Source organism: Etheostoma cragini, chromosome 15 (assembly GCF_013103735.1).
Source record: "Etheostoma cragini isolate CJK2018 chromosome 15, CSU_Ecrag_1.0, whole genome shotgun sequence".
Lineage (NCBI taxonomy): Eukaryota > Metazoa > Chordata > Actinopteri > Perciformes > Percidae > Etheostoma > Etheostoma cragini.
Genome location: NC_048421.1, coordinates 68,435 through 82,157, shown reverse-complemented (window position 1 = coordinate 82,157; position 13,723 = coordinate 68,435). Strand labels below are relative to the sequence as shown.

Here is a 13,723-nt window from a genome sequence, read left to right as displayed (position 1 = left end):
ATGTGTCTCATTTCATCTCTTTGATTATTAACATTTTAACAGTTTAACTAGAAACTCTTCATGCTTCCTGTCATCAGCTGACTGAGCTGAGGAGATGTAACGTTGGGCTGATTCCAACGTCTTCGTCGTATCTGTGACCAAGAGATGGTCAGACCGATAGAGGTTATAAAACAACTATGGAAGCAAATAAGAGACACGAGTCTTTGAATTTTAACAGCCACTGAATACTTAATGTTGAAATATTTATTTTGAAAATTATGTATCTGAATTTATTTGTTCTGAATTCACCTATTTGAAATTAAAATGTGAAAATTCTTAGTTTCCATTTTAAAAACATGAATTTTGACACATATTTTTCAATGGTCAAAAATTCAGATACAAAAATACATCTTGTAGAATTTCAGATAAAATAGATTCAAGTTGATCAAATTCGATGTCATTCGCCGAAATTCAGATGGAAAAAATGGAAGTTAAATGTTCACACAGTAACATCCAGGCCCCCCAGGCTAGGTGGACTATCTGGTCTTGTTCTTTTGGTGTTTTTTCATATTGTTTTGGCAAAAGAGTTTTAGTCTCTGGGGGTGGGGTTGGGGGACTAAGACTTTTTAAGCCAGGGTACCAACTGGGGGGGAGTCGGGTCTGGTAAACTCACTCTGCTGCCCCGGGGGACTGAGTCCCATGGAAAGACCCCTCAGTCTTTTCTCCTGGTCATAGTCTAGAAATATAGGAAATCATTTGATAGTCTAGAGTCACATTGGGGGAAAAGTTCCACCTAGGACATTGGACAGAAGCCTGATGTAAATAATGTGTTGTGGTGGTGTAGTGTGTGTGTTTGGGATTGGTAGCATGAAATAAGATAAGTTGATGGTTAATAAGACTGGGTTGAGATTGGGAGCTTGTAGAAGGTTCCAGCTGTGCTGATTGGGACTTTAAATAACTCATTGGATGAATATTTGATTTGTTGAATTGGGAGCGAGCGAGCTCAAGTAAAGGGGTTTTAAACAGATAAAGCGTTCATTGATGCCTATTCTGTAGTAACTGGATAATGTTTGAAAGACTTAGCAGAAAGTTCTGGTTGAGAAGAAAACATTCACTACTTCTGAGTGTCGGCCTGAAACGGTCGAAGCTCGGCTCCTTAAGAAGGGAATTAAGTTGGAAACAACCAGAAGTGTTGTGGTTTGGTGTTGTTTTCCCATTTGGCCGTCCCTGTGTTTTTGTCTCGGTTTTCTTCTTGGTCTTGTGTTGTTGGTCCTGTCTTGTGTTCCCCTGTGTCCTGTTTTATTTTGGTAGTATGGTTTCCTGTCTTGTCTAGTCTTGCCCAGCTTTACTTGTCCCTGTCTGATTGTCCTGCCCCGGCCTAATGTGATTCACCTGATGTCTCACCTGTTCCCCGTTACCTCTTGTATTTAACCCCTGGGTTCCCTTTGTCTACTGCTTGATCGTTGGTCTCGTCCTCGAGCCCGTTGTGCTGTGTGCGTCTGTTTTCTGGAGTTTTCCAGTCCCCTCCGTCCAGTTTTCCCTGTGACATCCTCCTGTTGTTGCCGTGCAGAGAACTGTTTTTGTGCCTTTGGACTTTTGGACTTTTCCTTCCCTGTGTTTTTCTCGTGGACTGTAATAAAGTGTTTTTGATGAAGCTCCGACTCTGCTTTTGGGTCCTCCTCCCTTCACCTCCCGTAACAAGAAGTTTGAGTTGTTCTCTGTGGAAAGTACAAATCTCTACTTTCATTCATTTAAAAGAGGCGAAAAGTGAAAAGAAGTGCTTGTTGAATTAGATTCTCCATAAAACAGGATTTATAAAACTATAAAAGGACCAAATATGAAAAACATCTTAATGAGCATGTGACTAGTTAAAGGGAACTAAAGCAGCATTTCAAAGTGTAAATAGGAAAATGTAAATACAATAAATATTTACCTGACTGGTGGATTCTGAAAGAAAAAGGGAACCAGTGAGTTCCCTTTTGCAACTCCCAACAAAGATGTAACAGAAGAGAGATGTCTCACTCTGGAGCTAAAACAGAAGCTCAACACACAGGGGGAAAAGAGGAGCTGCAGCAATGTGCAGTACAACAAATATATGGTGTTTTCTGAGTATTAAACCATGTAAACCTATTCTGATATAACCTCTAAATACAATAAGAACCTGAACATGAGCCGAATATGAGAACTTTAAAGGTGTTTGATTGGAAGGTGTTACATGTTGGAGAGGACCCAAATAACGGGAGCAGGTCTTTACTTTCAGTAACTTTGGGAGATGAGAGAGCATTGGTGCTGCATTCATGTGGTGTGGGAATAATAAAGTCTCCCCCACTAGGGAAGTCATGTGACCTTCCTCCAGTGGGTTAATATTGTGAAACAGATCCCGGCTTGGTAGAGGTCTGAGGTCTCCGAGGCTCCTTCTGCTTTAATCATGTGTTAGTGGGCGCGCCCCAGATGGAAAGAGGGAACTGAGACTAAAACCTCCATTTGGATCTCAGAGGGAACCACAACAGACCTTAAAGCACCGAGAGACGGCTGTTAACTGTGAGTACTGCTTCTCTCCTTTTCTCTCACACTACAGTACATGTCATCGTTGATCTTTAACTACGTGTCATTTAGTTGTAGTAATGCGGCATTTCACCAAGCCTTCTTAATAAAAATAAGAAGAGTCATACCGGAGTGGAAGTGGAACAGAACTAACTGCAGACAGGCGTCCAGCAACGTTGATTAATAACTAAAATTATCATATATTAGTGTTTCCTGTTTTATTTAAAATAAGTGTTTCTGAGACATTCTCAGTGGCAATAATAATTAATTATAACTATAACTCTATCCATAAGTAAGAGAATGACCGAATGCATGACTATTATGGTTATGGGTTTCATACCCGTTCTGTAATTTAACACCTAAAAGCTAAATCCTCTCAGTCAGGGTCTAATTGATGTTATTTTAAGGGTCCTTAAGGGTCCTTCATGTGAAAAGGTTTGGGAACCACAGCATGAGGAAGCTGTCTGCGGTTAGTTCACGTGTCAACAGATTCCAGAAGTGAAAGTCCTGTTAATGTTCTCTGTAAGGATTTAGATTAGCAGCCATGATATCTCAACCATCAGAGGAACTCTACTAACGAAGCAAACCCGAACACCTACTGCTGATTACTGAGGCCCCTTTTTATAATAATAATACATTTTATTTATAGTGCCCTTTACATTTCACAAGGAAATGTCAAAGGGCTACAATTAATAGGGAGTTAAAAACAGTTTTTCTTTTTATTCTTTTAATTCATCCACGTTAAGATAAAAGATGGCCGCCATACAAAGTAACATAGACAGTGAAAGACATGGACACAGACACAGGGACCAGTGAAGACTATTAGAAGCTTTTCATGTGATGGCTGCCCAGCCTCCAACTGAGCTTGAAGACGTAGATGTCTGAAAGCTGTAAGTCTTCTGGTAGCTGTGCAAGAGAAATCTCAATCATTCCCAATCAGAGAGCGTGAGTAGGAGCTGTCCATGAGCGTCGGAGCAGGAGCAAAACATTGCTGATAGTTTTGTTCCGATGCTTTTAATGGACTCTCTACGGCCTTCTCCCTTAACTCTTCCTCCACGTCCTCCCCCCCCCCTCCGATTGCCTGCAAGCTTCTCCTGATTATACGGTAATTTATCAGTAGATACATTTTTACAAAAACATTTGCTACAACGCACTAATGTGACATGCAAGCTAATGGAGCCTTTTATACATTGTTGTGTTGATTTAGAAATAGACAATGGCAAAAAAGAATCTTTAAACGCTTCAGATGTAAAGTTATTAGCTGTCTAAGTGACACCAGAATGAATGGGAGTCAATGGGTTGCTAATGGTCGATCTCCCCATAGAAGGTACGCTTTCTAGACGCTCGCTTACCCCTTTGGTAACATCCAGCTCTGATTCCCATGAAGCAGGAAAATCCTCCAAACAGCTCCATGAGGCCATCTAGTGGACTGATAGAAGTAGAGCAGCTGGTGGCAGCTTCCTCTGCTCTGATTCGTCCTCACCACTGACCAATGAGAACCAGCAGCATCTTCTCTGTCCAATAACAAACCACTATTGATCCATGTGTTGATCAGGTCTCTGTGTTGAGAGAATGAAATGGGATCATGTGATGAGAAAAGGCCTCAGTAGTTCCCAGAGTTCATCATGTTTTCAAACTAATTCTTTAGTCTGAGCAACAGTCCAACGAGCCAATAGGATTCATCTGACACTGATATGACTCAGAGAGAAGCAGCCAATCAGAGGACAGCTGCTGATATTTGGCTTTTTAAGGAGAAATGATGTGAGGGATGAATGAGTGATGATGTGCTGATGAATGATTGGACTGCTGCTCTCAGTGTTTCCTCTCCAGATGAAGGTGTGGACTCTGCTATGAGTCAGTGTGAGGACAGAGAGGAGGGGGTCCCTCCCCCTAAACCCCCTCTGTGGGGGGACCATGACAGCCAGACCAAAGCTCAGAGGTGAGAGGACCATCTCTAACTGTCCACCACTCAGATCACTCCACCATCATCATCATCATTCACACTCAAAGCTCTGTGTGTGTTGTGTTTCAGCCCAGAGGAGCAGCACAGACCTGGACCTGGACCTGGACCCAAACCTGGACCTGGACCCAGCTGTGCATCCTTCAAGAGTGACGACTCAAAGAAAAATTATATTAATTTTAAACAACGATATGACAATAAGTACATATTTTTACACCATTTGATTAATTTAATTGTATTAAGAATGCCTTCGACATCACATTCAATCGAGGATAAAAACACAATAAAGTCCAGGACTTGTTTCCATTGTGATCATCAATGTGGTTGTATTTTATGTTCAGTAACACGTCCATAATGTCAGTAATATAAAAAAAAGATTTGGTTTGCATTGTATTCAAACATTTTAATTTAGATATTATTTCACAAAGAATTTTCCATAAATACTACTAACTTTATTTTCATAGCACAGAGTACCGGTACTGTTACAACTAAATGTCATTAAGCTTCTAACCACAAGAGCAGTAAAGTGTAGACTCATTTCCAGAATATTTACCAAGGAAAGATGTTAATAGTGTAAAGCACTGGACCAACGGGCCACCAATGCTCTTAATGTCTATGTTTGGGACATTAGCACAGTTAGCTCCAACACTGTCGAGGGCTACCAATCTAGTTCTGCCATCTGGAAGTGCTCGTACATATGATCCTAATCTGACATTAGCATTACTAATCCACCATCATGGTCAACCCTCCCCCCCTCCCCCCCCCTGCTGCATGTTCAAGCCTGTGTTGCACACGGCACTGAAAATAGCTTTAAAACATGTCTAAATTAAGTATTGATCATGGATCATACACAATGTTAACAAGAACTTCCTGGAGACAACTATCCTGTACAGTAGGTGTATTACACCACTGACAGGTTTGGTCTCAGTGTGTTGGGGGTGCAGTGCAGAATTTATCTTGTGTTTCTATCAGGAGGAATCTGGAAGAACCTGAACCCAGCTGTGTGTCCATGAAGAGTGACCGGTCTATGGGTCCTCCTTTATACTTCAAAGATGGACGCCACTCTGTTGATCAAAGGTGAGGATTTTAAACTGATACCCAGCAGGACTAGTACAGGTGGACCACTACAGGGAGTCCTCTGATTCACTGTTAACATCCAAACATCTCTTCATGGACCTTTACCTTGTGTGTGTCTCTGTGTGGACAGACATGATGTGAGCTAATTCTTCCTGATTCCTCCACAGAGTGGACCAGGAGAGCTCAGAGGGTCCCAGTGGTCAGTCTGCCCAGCAGCATCAAACCCACCTGGACTCAATCTTTATGGTCTGTACATGTACAACAACTACTTTTACATCTATTCTGTCCAACATGGATCTGATGTGTGCGTCCATGATTTCACTTTGATTTGGTCATTCAAATAATCTTCTGTTCCAGCTGCTGGAGGACGACATCGTCACTTTTGTGAAGAACGAGCTGAAGAAGATCCAAAAGGTTCTGAGTCCAGATTACCCAGAATGCTTAGAGAGCCAAAGGGAGGATGAGGAGGTGTCTGACGGTGAGGATGAAGAGCAGAGGAGGAGCAGCAGAGAGGCATTTCTGAAGATCACACTGCACTTCCTGAGGAGAATGAAGCAGGAGGAGCTGGCTGACCGTCTGCAGAGCAGTAAGAGGATTTCTCTAAAGAGTTAACATGCTGGATGAACGGGATATTTGTCTGAAAATATTTAACAAAATATATTCATGTACTCATTCTCTGAGGAAGTGTTGAATCATGTTCTTTGTCTTAATGATCTCCTTTGTTTTGTGTTCATTCAGGAAGTTATCATGGAGTTTGTAAGCGTAAACTCAAATCTAACCAGCAGAAGACGTTCCAGTGTATGTTTGAGGGGATTGCTAAAGCAGGAAACCCAACCCTTCTGAATCAGATGTTCACAGAGATCTACCTCATGGAGGGAGGGGCTGCAGAGGTCAATGATGAACATGAGGTCAGACAGATTGAAACAGCATCCAGGAAACCAGACAGACCAGAAACAACCATCAGACAAGAAGACATCTTTAAAACCCCACCTGGAAGAGATGAACCAATCAGAACCGTGATGACAAAGGGAGTGGCTGGCATCGGGAAAACAGTCTTAACACAGAAGTTCACTCTGGACTGGGCTGAAGGCAAAGCCAACCAGGACATCCAGTTCACATTCCCATTCACCTTCAGAGAGCTGAATGTGTTGAAAGAGAGAAAGTTCAGCTTGGTGGAACTTGTTGATTACTTCTTTAGTGAAACCAAAGAAGCAGGAATCTGCAGGTTTGAAGAGGTCGTCTTCATCTTTGACGGTCTGGATGAGTGTCGACCTCCTCTGGACTTCCTCAAAACTGAGATCCTGACTGATGTTACAGAGTCCACCTCAGTCGGTGTGCTGCTGACAAACCTCATCAGGGGAAAACTGCTTCCCTCTGCTCGCCTCTGGATAACCACACGACCTGCAGCAGCCAATCAGATCCCTCCTGGGTGTGTTGACATGGTGACAGAGGTCAGAGGGTTCACTGACGCCCAGAAGGAGGAGTACTTCAGGAAGAGATTCAGAGATGAGGAGCAGGCCAGCAGAATCATCTCCCACATCAAGAGATCACGAAGCCTCCACATCATGTGCCACATCCCAGTCTTCTGCTGGATCACTGCTACAGTTCTGGAGGACATGTTGAAGACCAGAGAGGGGGGAGAGCTGCCCAAGACCCTGACTGAGATGTACATCCACTTCCTGGTGGTTCAGTCCAAAGTTAAGAACATCAAGTATGATGGAGGAGCTGAGACAGATCCACACTGGAGTCCAGAGAGCAGGAAGATGATGGAGTCTCTGGGAAAACTGGCTTTTGAGCAGCTGCAGAAAGGCAACCTGATCTTCTATGAATCAGACCTGACAGAGTGTGGCATCGATATCAGAGCAGCCTCAGTGGTCTCAGGAGTGTTCACACAGATCTTTAAAGAGGAAAAAGGACTGTACCAGGACAAAGTGTTCAGCTTTGTCCATCTGAGTGTTCAGGAGTTTCTGGCTGCTCTTCATGTCCATCTGACCTTCACCAACTCTGGAGTCAACCTGCTGGCAGAAGAACAAACATCCTTAAGCCAGTGGTTTCTATTTAGAAACAAACCCGAACCAACAATCTTGCACCAGAGTGCTGTGGACAAAGCCTTACAGAGTCCAAATGGTCACTTGGACTTGTTCCTCCGCTTCCTCCTGGGTCTTTCACTGCAGACCAATCAGAGTCTACTACGAGGTCTGATGACACAGACAGGAAGTAGCTCAAAGACCAAACAGAAAACAGTGGAGTACATCAAGAAGAAGATCAGTAAGGATCTGTCTGCAGAGAGAAGCATCAATCTGTTCCACTGTCTGAATGAACTGAATGATCGTTCACTAGTGGAGCAGATCCAACAGTCCCTGAGTTCAGGAAGTCTCTCCACAGATAAACTGTCTCCTGCTCAGTGGTCAGCTCTGGTCTTCATCTTACTGTCATCAGAAAACGATCTGGACGTGTTTGACCTGAAGAAATACTCTGCTTCAGAGGGGGCTCTTCTGAGGCTGCTGCCAGTGGTCAAAGCCTCCAACAAAGCTCTGTACGTGCACACACAGCTATCCAGATTAAATGGAGTATTCTTCATTTAGAAAAAAAGGTTTCTGTAGCTGTAATTGTTTACTCATATCTTTCTTTTTTATCTTCAGGCTGAGTGGCTGTAACCTGTCAGAGAGAAGCTGTGAAGCTCTTTCCTCAGTTCTCAGCTCCCAGTCCTCTAGTCTGAGAGAGCTGGACCTGAGTAACAACAACCTGCAGGATTCAGGAGTGAAGGTGGTGTCTGCTGGACTGAAGAGTCCCCACTGTAGACTGGAAATTCTCAGGTTAGTGAACTGCTGTTTAGAAATGCAAATTTAACATTGTTATGATGGTGTATTAAATGTCATAACAATATTTCACAGAAAGGATTAGATGATTCAGCAGGTTGAGTGTTATCATAACTATGTTGAATAGACCATGCAGGAATAACCTTGTGTGTGTGTGTGTGTGTGTGTGTGTGTGTGTGTGTGTCTGTGTGTGTGTGTGTGTGTAGTCTGTCAGGCTGTCTGGTCTCAGAGGAAGGCTGTACTTCTCTGGTCTCAGCTCTGAACTCCAACCCCTCCCATCTGAGAGTGCTGGACCTGAGCTACAATCATCCAGGAGACTCAGGAGTGAAGCTGCTGTCAGCTGGACTTAAGGACCCACACTGGAGACTGGACACTCTCAGGTATGGACAGATGGACAACACTGTCCCTCTGTCTCCTACTAATGAACTCTGGTTGGTTCATGTTTAATGGAGGGTTTGAGCCATTTTAAAATTTTCTGTCTGTCTCTTAAGCCAGTGATAGCAAGGAACAAGAATCAGCTCAGCCAACCCAAACAAGAGAAGTGAGAAAGAGAATAATATGTAAATGTTGTTAGCAATGATAAATAATAACACAAAAAAATGAATGGTGTTTCTAACTTGTGATTGGGAGGCAGCCTAAACACTCTGACAGACCCAAGTAGGCTTAAGTGAGGTGAATAAGTGCCTCATGTACATTGAAGGAGGAGGGAGAGATAACAATAAACAAGAAATTAATCTACAGGGGGATACATGTTTGAGACCCTTTTATAGTTTGAATTGTCACACATGGTTACTTGTACTGGTTATTAGTTATTGATTAGACTGACTTTTGTGTGTATGGTCAAGTAATCAAGTGATTTGTACATCCCATAAAAGGCCAAGTCCCCGTTATATCTCCAGAATAAAAGTATTACATATTGTGCTGCATGGAAGAACGTGGATATTACATATTATTGTTATTCATAGTGTGAGTTTGGGGGGGGTGTTAGGCGTCACACAGTGAGTGAGGTGTATGAAATTGATTCTGACTTTGTTTCTTCCTGCAGGACGGACCATGGTGGACCACAGAGACTGAGACCTGGTCTGAGGAAGTGTGAGTGTGTTTAAAGTTTGAGAGCCAGCTAGAGTTTTTAACATCTGGTCCTGGTCCATGAAAACCACCTTAAAGCCAGTTGATGGACCCACAACCCTCTGATGTTCATTCACACTCAGTTCACTTTGAGATTTGATGTTCCAACTCTCATCTTCAATAACTGGATTGTTGAAGTTAAAGTTTGTTAAACATCATTCACAGCTCAACAAGAAATTCATATTTTAATGATTTTCTTTCAGTAATTGTCATTAAAGTTGTTATAAATAAATAAATCATCAGATGATAACCTGCAGCTGTATTGTGTCTTGTTCTCTCCATCAGATGTCTGTGAACTGGAACTGGACACAAACACAGTATACAGAGGACTCAAACTGTCTGACAACAACAGGAAGGTGACAGGTGTGTTAGAGAATCAGCCATATCCTGATCATCCAGAGAGGTTTGACTGGTGGGAACAGCTGCTGTGTAGAGATGGTCTGACTGGTCGCTGTTACTGGGAGGTCGAGAGGAGAGGAGGGGTTGATATAGCAGTGAGTTACAGAGGAATCAGGAGGAAAGGAGGCAGTAGAGACTGTTGGTTTGGACAAAATGATCAGTCCTGGAGTCTGATCTGCTCTGATGATGGTTACTCTGTCTGTCACAATACCAGAGAAACAGTCCTCCCGTCCTCCTCTGTCTCTAACAGAGTAGCAGTGTATGTGGACTGTCCTGCTGGCTCTCTGTCCTTCTACGCAGTCTCCTCTGACTCACTGATCCACCTCCACACCTTCTACACCACATTCACTCAGCCTCTCTATCCTGGGTTTATGGTCTGGTTTGGTTCCTCAGTGTCTCTGTGTCCTCTGCGGGACTGAGAGTCTCTCCTGTGGACAGAAACCCTGACTGAAGATCAGCTGCTGAAATCAGAGTTCAGTCTGTTCACCATCACCACTCTGCCCTGTGAAGCAGATCTGTCTCAGACTCATCTGTATCTGTGACCCAGACCAAGAGATGGTCAGACCGATAGAGGTTATAGAACAACTACGGAAGCAAATAAGAGACACGAGTCTTTGAATTTTAACAGCCACTGAATACTTAATGTTAAAACATTTTATTTTTTGAAAATTATGTATCTGAATTTATCTGAATTTCTGAATTTATTTGTTCTGAATTCACCTCTTCAAAATTAAAATTGGAAAATTCGTAGTTTCCATTTTAAAAACATGAATCTCAATGCGTATTTTTCAATGGTCAAAATTCAGATACAAAAATACAACTTGTAGAATTTCAGATTCAAGTTGATCAAATTCGATGTCGTTCGCTGAAATTCAGATGGAAAAGATTCAAGTTAACTATTCACACAATAACATCTGGTCTAGGAGAAGCAGTTGAGCCTGCATGCAATCAAACCGACGTCTGGCCTATCAGAGGATGGCCTGTGTGTCACGTGACCCAAGAGCTCGGTCGGCAAGGATACTGAAGCTGTAAACCACCTAAAGTTTGCTGTTGATGTCCAACCGAACTCAGGGCTCGACAGAAGGATGTTAGCTACGTCTGGACCACACAGCTCCGGGTTGTGGTTCTCTGTGGAGGTCGCCTAGCTACGTCTGTCTGGACCACACGTTACAGCTAGCCAGCTAACGTTAGCGCTCAACAGAGATGGGAAGTACTGTACTAAAGTAGATTTTTCAGATATTTTTACATTACTATTTATTTTTGTGGCGGCTCCTTACATTTTAACCTGAATATCGGTATTTTCTACTCCTTGCATTTTAATCGACTCGTTAGTTTAAAGCACTCGTTTAACGCACTCGTTTAACGCGCCCGGTATACCCGCCGTTCTCCCACGGTGGAGCGCCAGTGTGACATCATGGTAGCGCCGTAACTGTTCCTCCTCCCGCGTGGTGGTCGCGACAACCGCTGCAGAGGAAAGGCTACCGACTTCTACGGACTAGAAGAAGAAAAAGGTAAACAACGGCAGAACTGGCAGCAGCATTGCCGTCAATGCTTGTATCCCTTGTGTTGTCTTATCGTCAACCATGAAAAAACAACACTATTATCGTACTTTTCAACATTTTTGTCTCTTTTTCAATGTTGTGGGTGCTTTTATTTGTTATTTGATATTTCTAATGTTGACATTTTCAGCGCAGGCCCATTTGTTTTTGATAAAAAACTGAAAACGGGTCAAATTTGAGCCGAGGACAACATGATGGGTATTTGATTGGATGACCTACTTGGTCGGATCGAGCATTTTATTCACCATAGAAGAAGTCATCTTAACCCAGTGAGTTTACCAGCGAGACCTGCAGTCACTTTGAGTCCTGGCATCAAGTTACCCTCGAGCTCCTTCCTGTTTCCTGTTTCCGCTTTGTCACACGCAGCTGAAAAATAGAGTGGTGCCCTCTGGACACGCACCGACATCCGCCCGCGCCGGCGAGATCTACGTCGTTTTGACGTCACATTGGCGCACGACAGGTCGGGAACGGTGGCTGTGAAAAGGCCACAGAACTGTTTTTTGGGGCAGCGTCCTTTCAATTAGGAACAATAACCACGAGCACTCCACTTAACACATTTAATCAGACATTAATATATTAGAAATACTGTATGGTCAACAGTCCTAGTCTGAACATGCTCGACAAGTCGAGATGCTCAGGACTTTATATTTTTTGAGTAAATAAAGTATGCAAGCGATGATGCTATATAATTGATATACAGTGCCTTGTGAAAGTATTGGGCCCCCTTGAACTTTTCAACCTTTTGTCACATTTCAGGCTTCAAACATAAAGATATAACATTTTATTTTTTGTGAAGAATCACCAACAAGTGGGACACAATTGTGAAGTGGAACGAAATCTATTGGATATTTTAAACTTTTTTAGCAAATAAAAAAACTGAAAAGTGGTGCGTGCTAAATGATTGGTGTCCCTTGCGTTAATACTTTGTAGAGCCACCTGTTGCTGTGATTCCAGCTGCAGGTCTCTTGGGGTCTGTCTCTATCAGTTTAACATCAGAGACTAAGTTCTTCCCATTCTTCCTGTAAAACAGCTGGAGCTCAGTGAGGTTGGATGGAGAGCGTTTGTGAACAGCAGGGTTCAGTTCTTTCCACAGATTCTGGATTGGATTCAGGTCTGGACTTTGACTCGGCCGCTCTAACACCTGGAGACGTTTATTTGTGAACCGTTCCTTTGTAGATGTTGCTGTATGTTTGGGATCATGGTCTTGTTGGAAGATAAATCTCCGTCCCAGTTTCAGGTCTTTTGCAGACTCCAACAGGTTTTCATCCAGAATGGTCCTGTATTTGGCTGCATCCATCTTCCCCTCCATGTGAACCATCTTCCCTGTCCCTGCTGAAGAAAAGCAGGCCCAAACCATGATGCTGCTCCACCATGTTGGACAGTGGGGATGGTGTGTTCAGGGTGATGAGCTGTGTTGCTTTTACGCCAAACATATCGTTTTGCATTGTGGCCAAAAAGTTAGATTTTGGTTTCATCTGACCAGAGACCTTCTTCCACATGTTGGGTGTGTCTCCCAGTTGCTTGTGGCAAACTTTAGACAAGACTTTTTATGGATATCTTTGAGAAATGGCTTTCTTCTCGCCACTCTTCCATGAAGGCCAGATTTGTGCAGTCCGACTGATTGTTGTCCTATGGACAGACTGTCCCACCTCTGCTGTAGTTCTCTGCAGTTCCTCCAGAGTGATCATGGGCCTCTGGGCTGCATCTCTGATCATCTTCTCCTTGTCTGAGCTGAAGGTTTACAGGGACCAGGTCTTGGTAGATTTGCAGTGGTCTGATACTCCTTCCATTTCAAAATGATCACACACAGGTTTATTCTATTTTCACCATCAGTCATTTAGGACAACATTGGATCATTCAGAGATCCACGCTGAACTTCTGGAGTGAGTTTGCTGCACTGAAAGTAAAGGGGCCGAATGAGTTTGCAAGCACCACTTTTCAGCTTTTTATTTGCTGAAAAAGTTTAAAATATCCAATAGATTTTGTTCCACTTCACAATTGTGTCCCTCTTGTTGGTGATTCTTCACAAAAAATAAATTTTTTATATCTTTATGTTTGAAGCCTGAAATGTGTCAAAAGGTTGAAAAGTTCAAGGGGGCCAAATACTTTCGCAAGGCACTGTAGATACTTGGTAACCAACATTATATTTTTTGGTTCTTTAGACGTTAAAGTGCCCTCTTTGATTAACCAGCGTCTGCAGGTTGTCTCTGACGTCAACAAAGTAACGCTTGATGTCAGTCTTCTGCCTGTTGTATCTG

At 43.0% G+C, this 13,723-nt stretch overlaps 1 protein-coding gene across 1 annotated transcript in view; it reads left to right on the top strand.

The window, feature by feature from the left end:
- LOC117958237 overlaps positions 1–10,435 on the top strand; it is an 859,617-nt gene extending 849,182 nt beyond the window's left edge. The window contains exons 18-27 of the mRNA XM_034894525.1: positions 4,340–4,462; positions 4,556–4,684; positions 5,456–5,560; positions 5,728–5,806; positions 5,918–6,146; positions 6,299–8,096; positions 8,203–8,376; positions 8,586–8,759; positions 9,425–9,471; positions 9,793–10,435. Of these exons, the coding sequence (XP_034750416.1) occupies positions 4,340–4,462; positions 4,556–4,684; positions 5,456–5,560; positions 5,728–5,806; positions 5,918–6,146; positions 6,299–8,096; positions 8,203–8,376; positions 8,586–8,759; positions 9,425–9,471; positions 9,793–10,325 (3,391 nt within the window). The 3' untranslated portion in view covers positions 10,326–10,435. The remainder of the gene's footprint in view (positions 1–4,339; positions 4,463–4,555; positions 4,685–5,455; positions 5,561–5,727; positions 5,807–5,917; positions 6,147–6,298; positions 8,097–8,202; positions 8,377–8,585; positions 8,760–9,424; positions 9,472–9,792) is intronic.
- Positions 10,436–13,723: the final 3,288 nt, after the last annotated feature.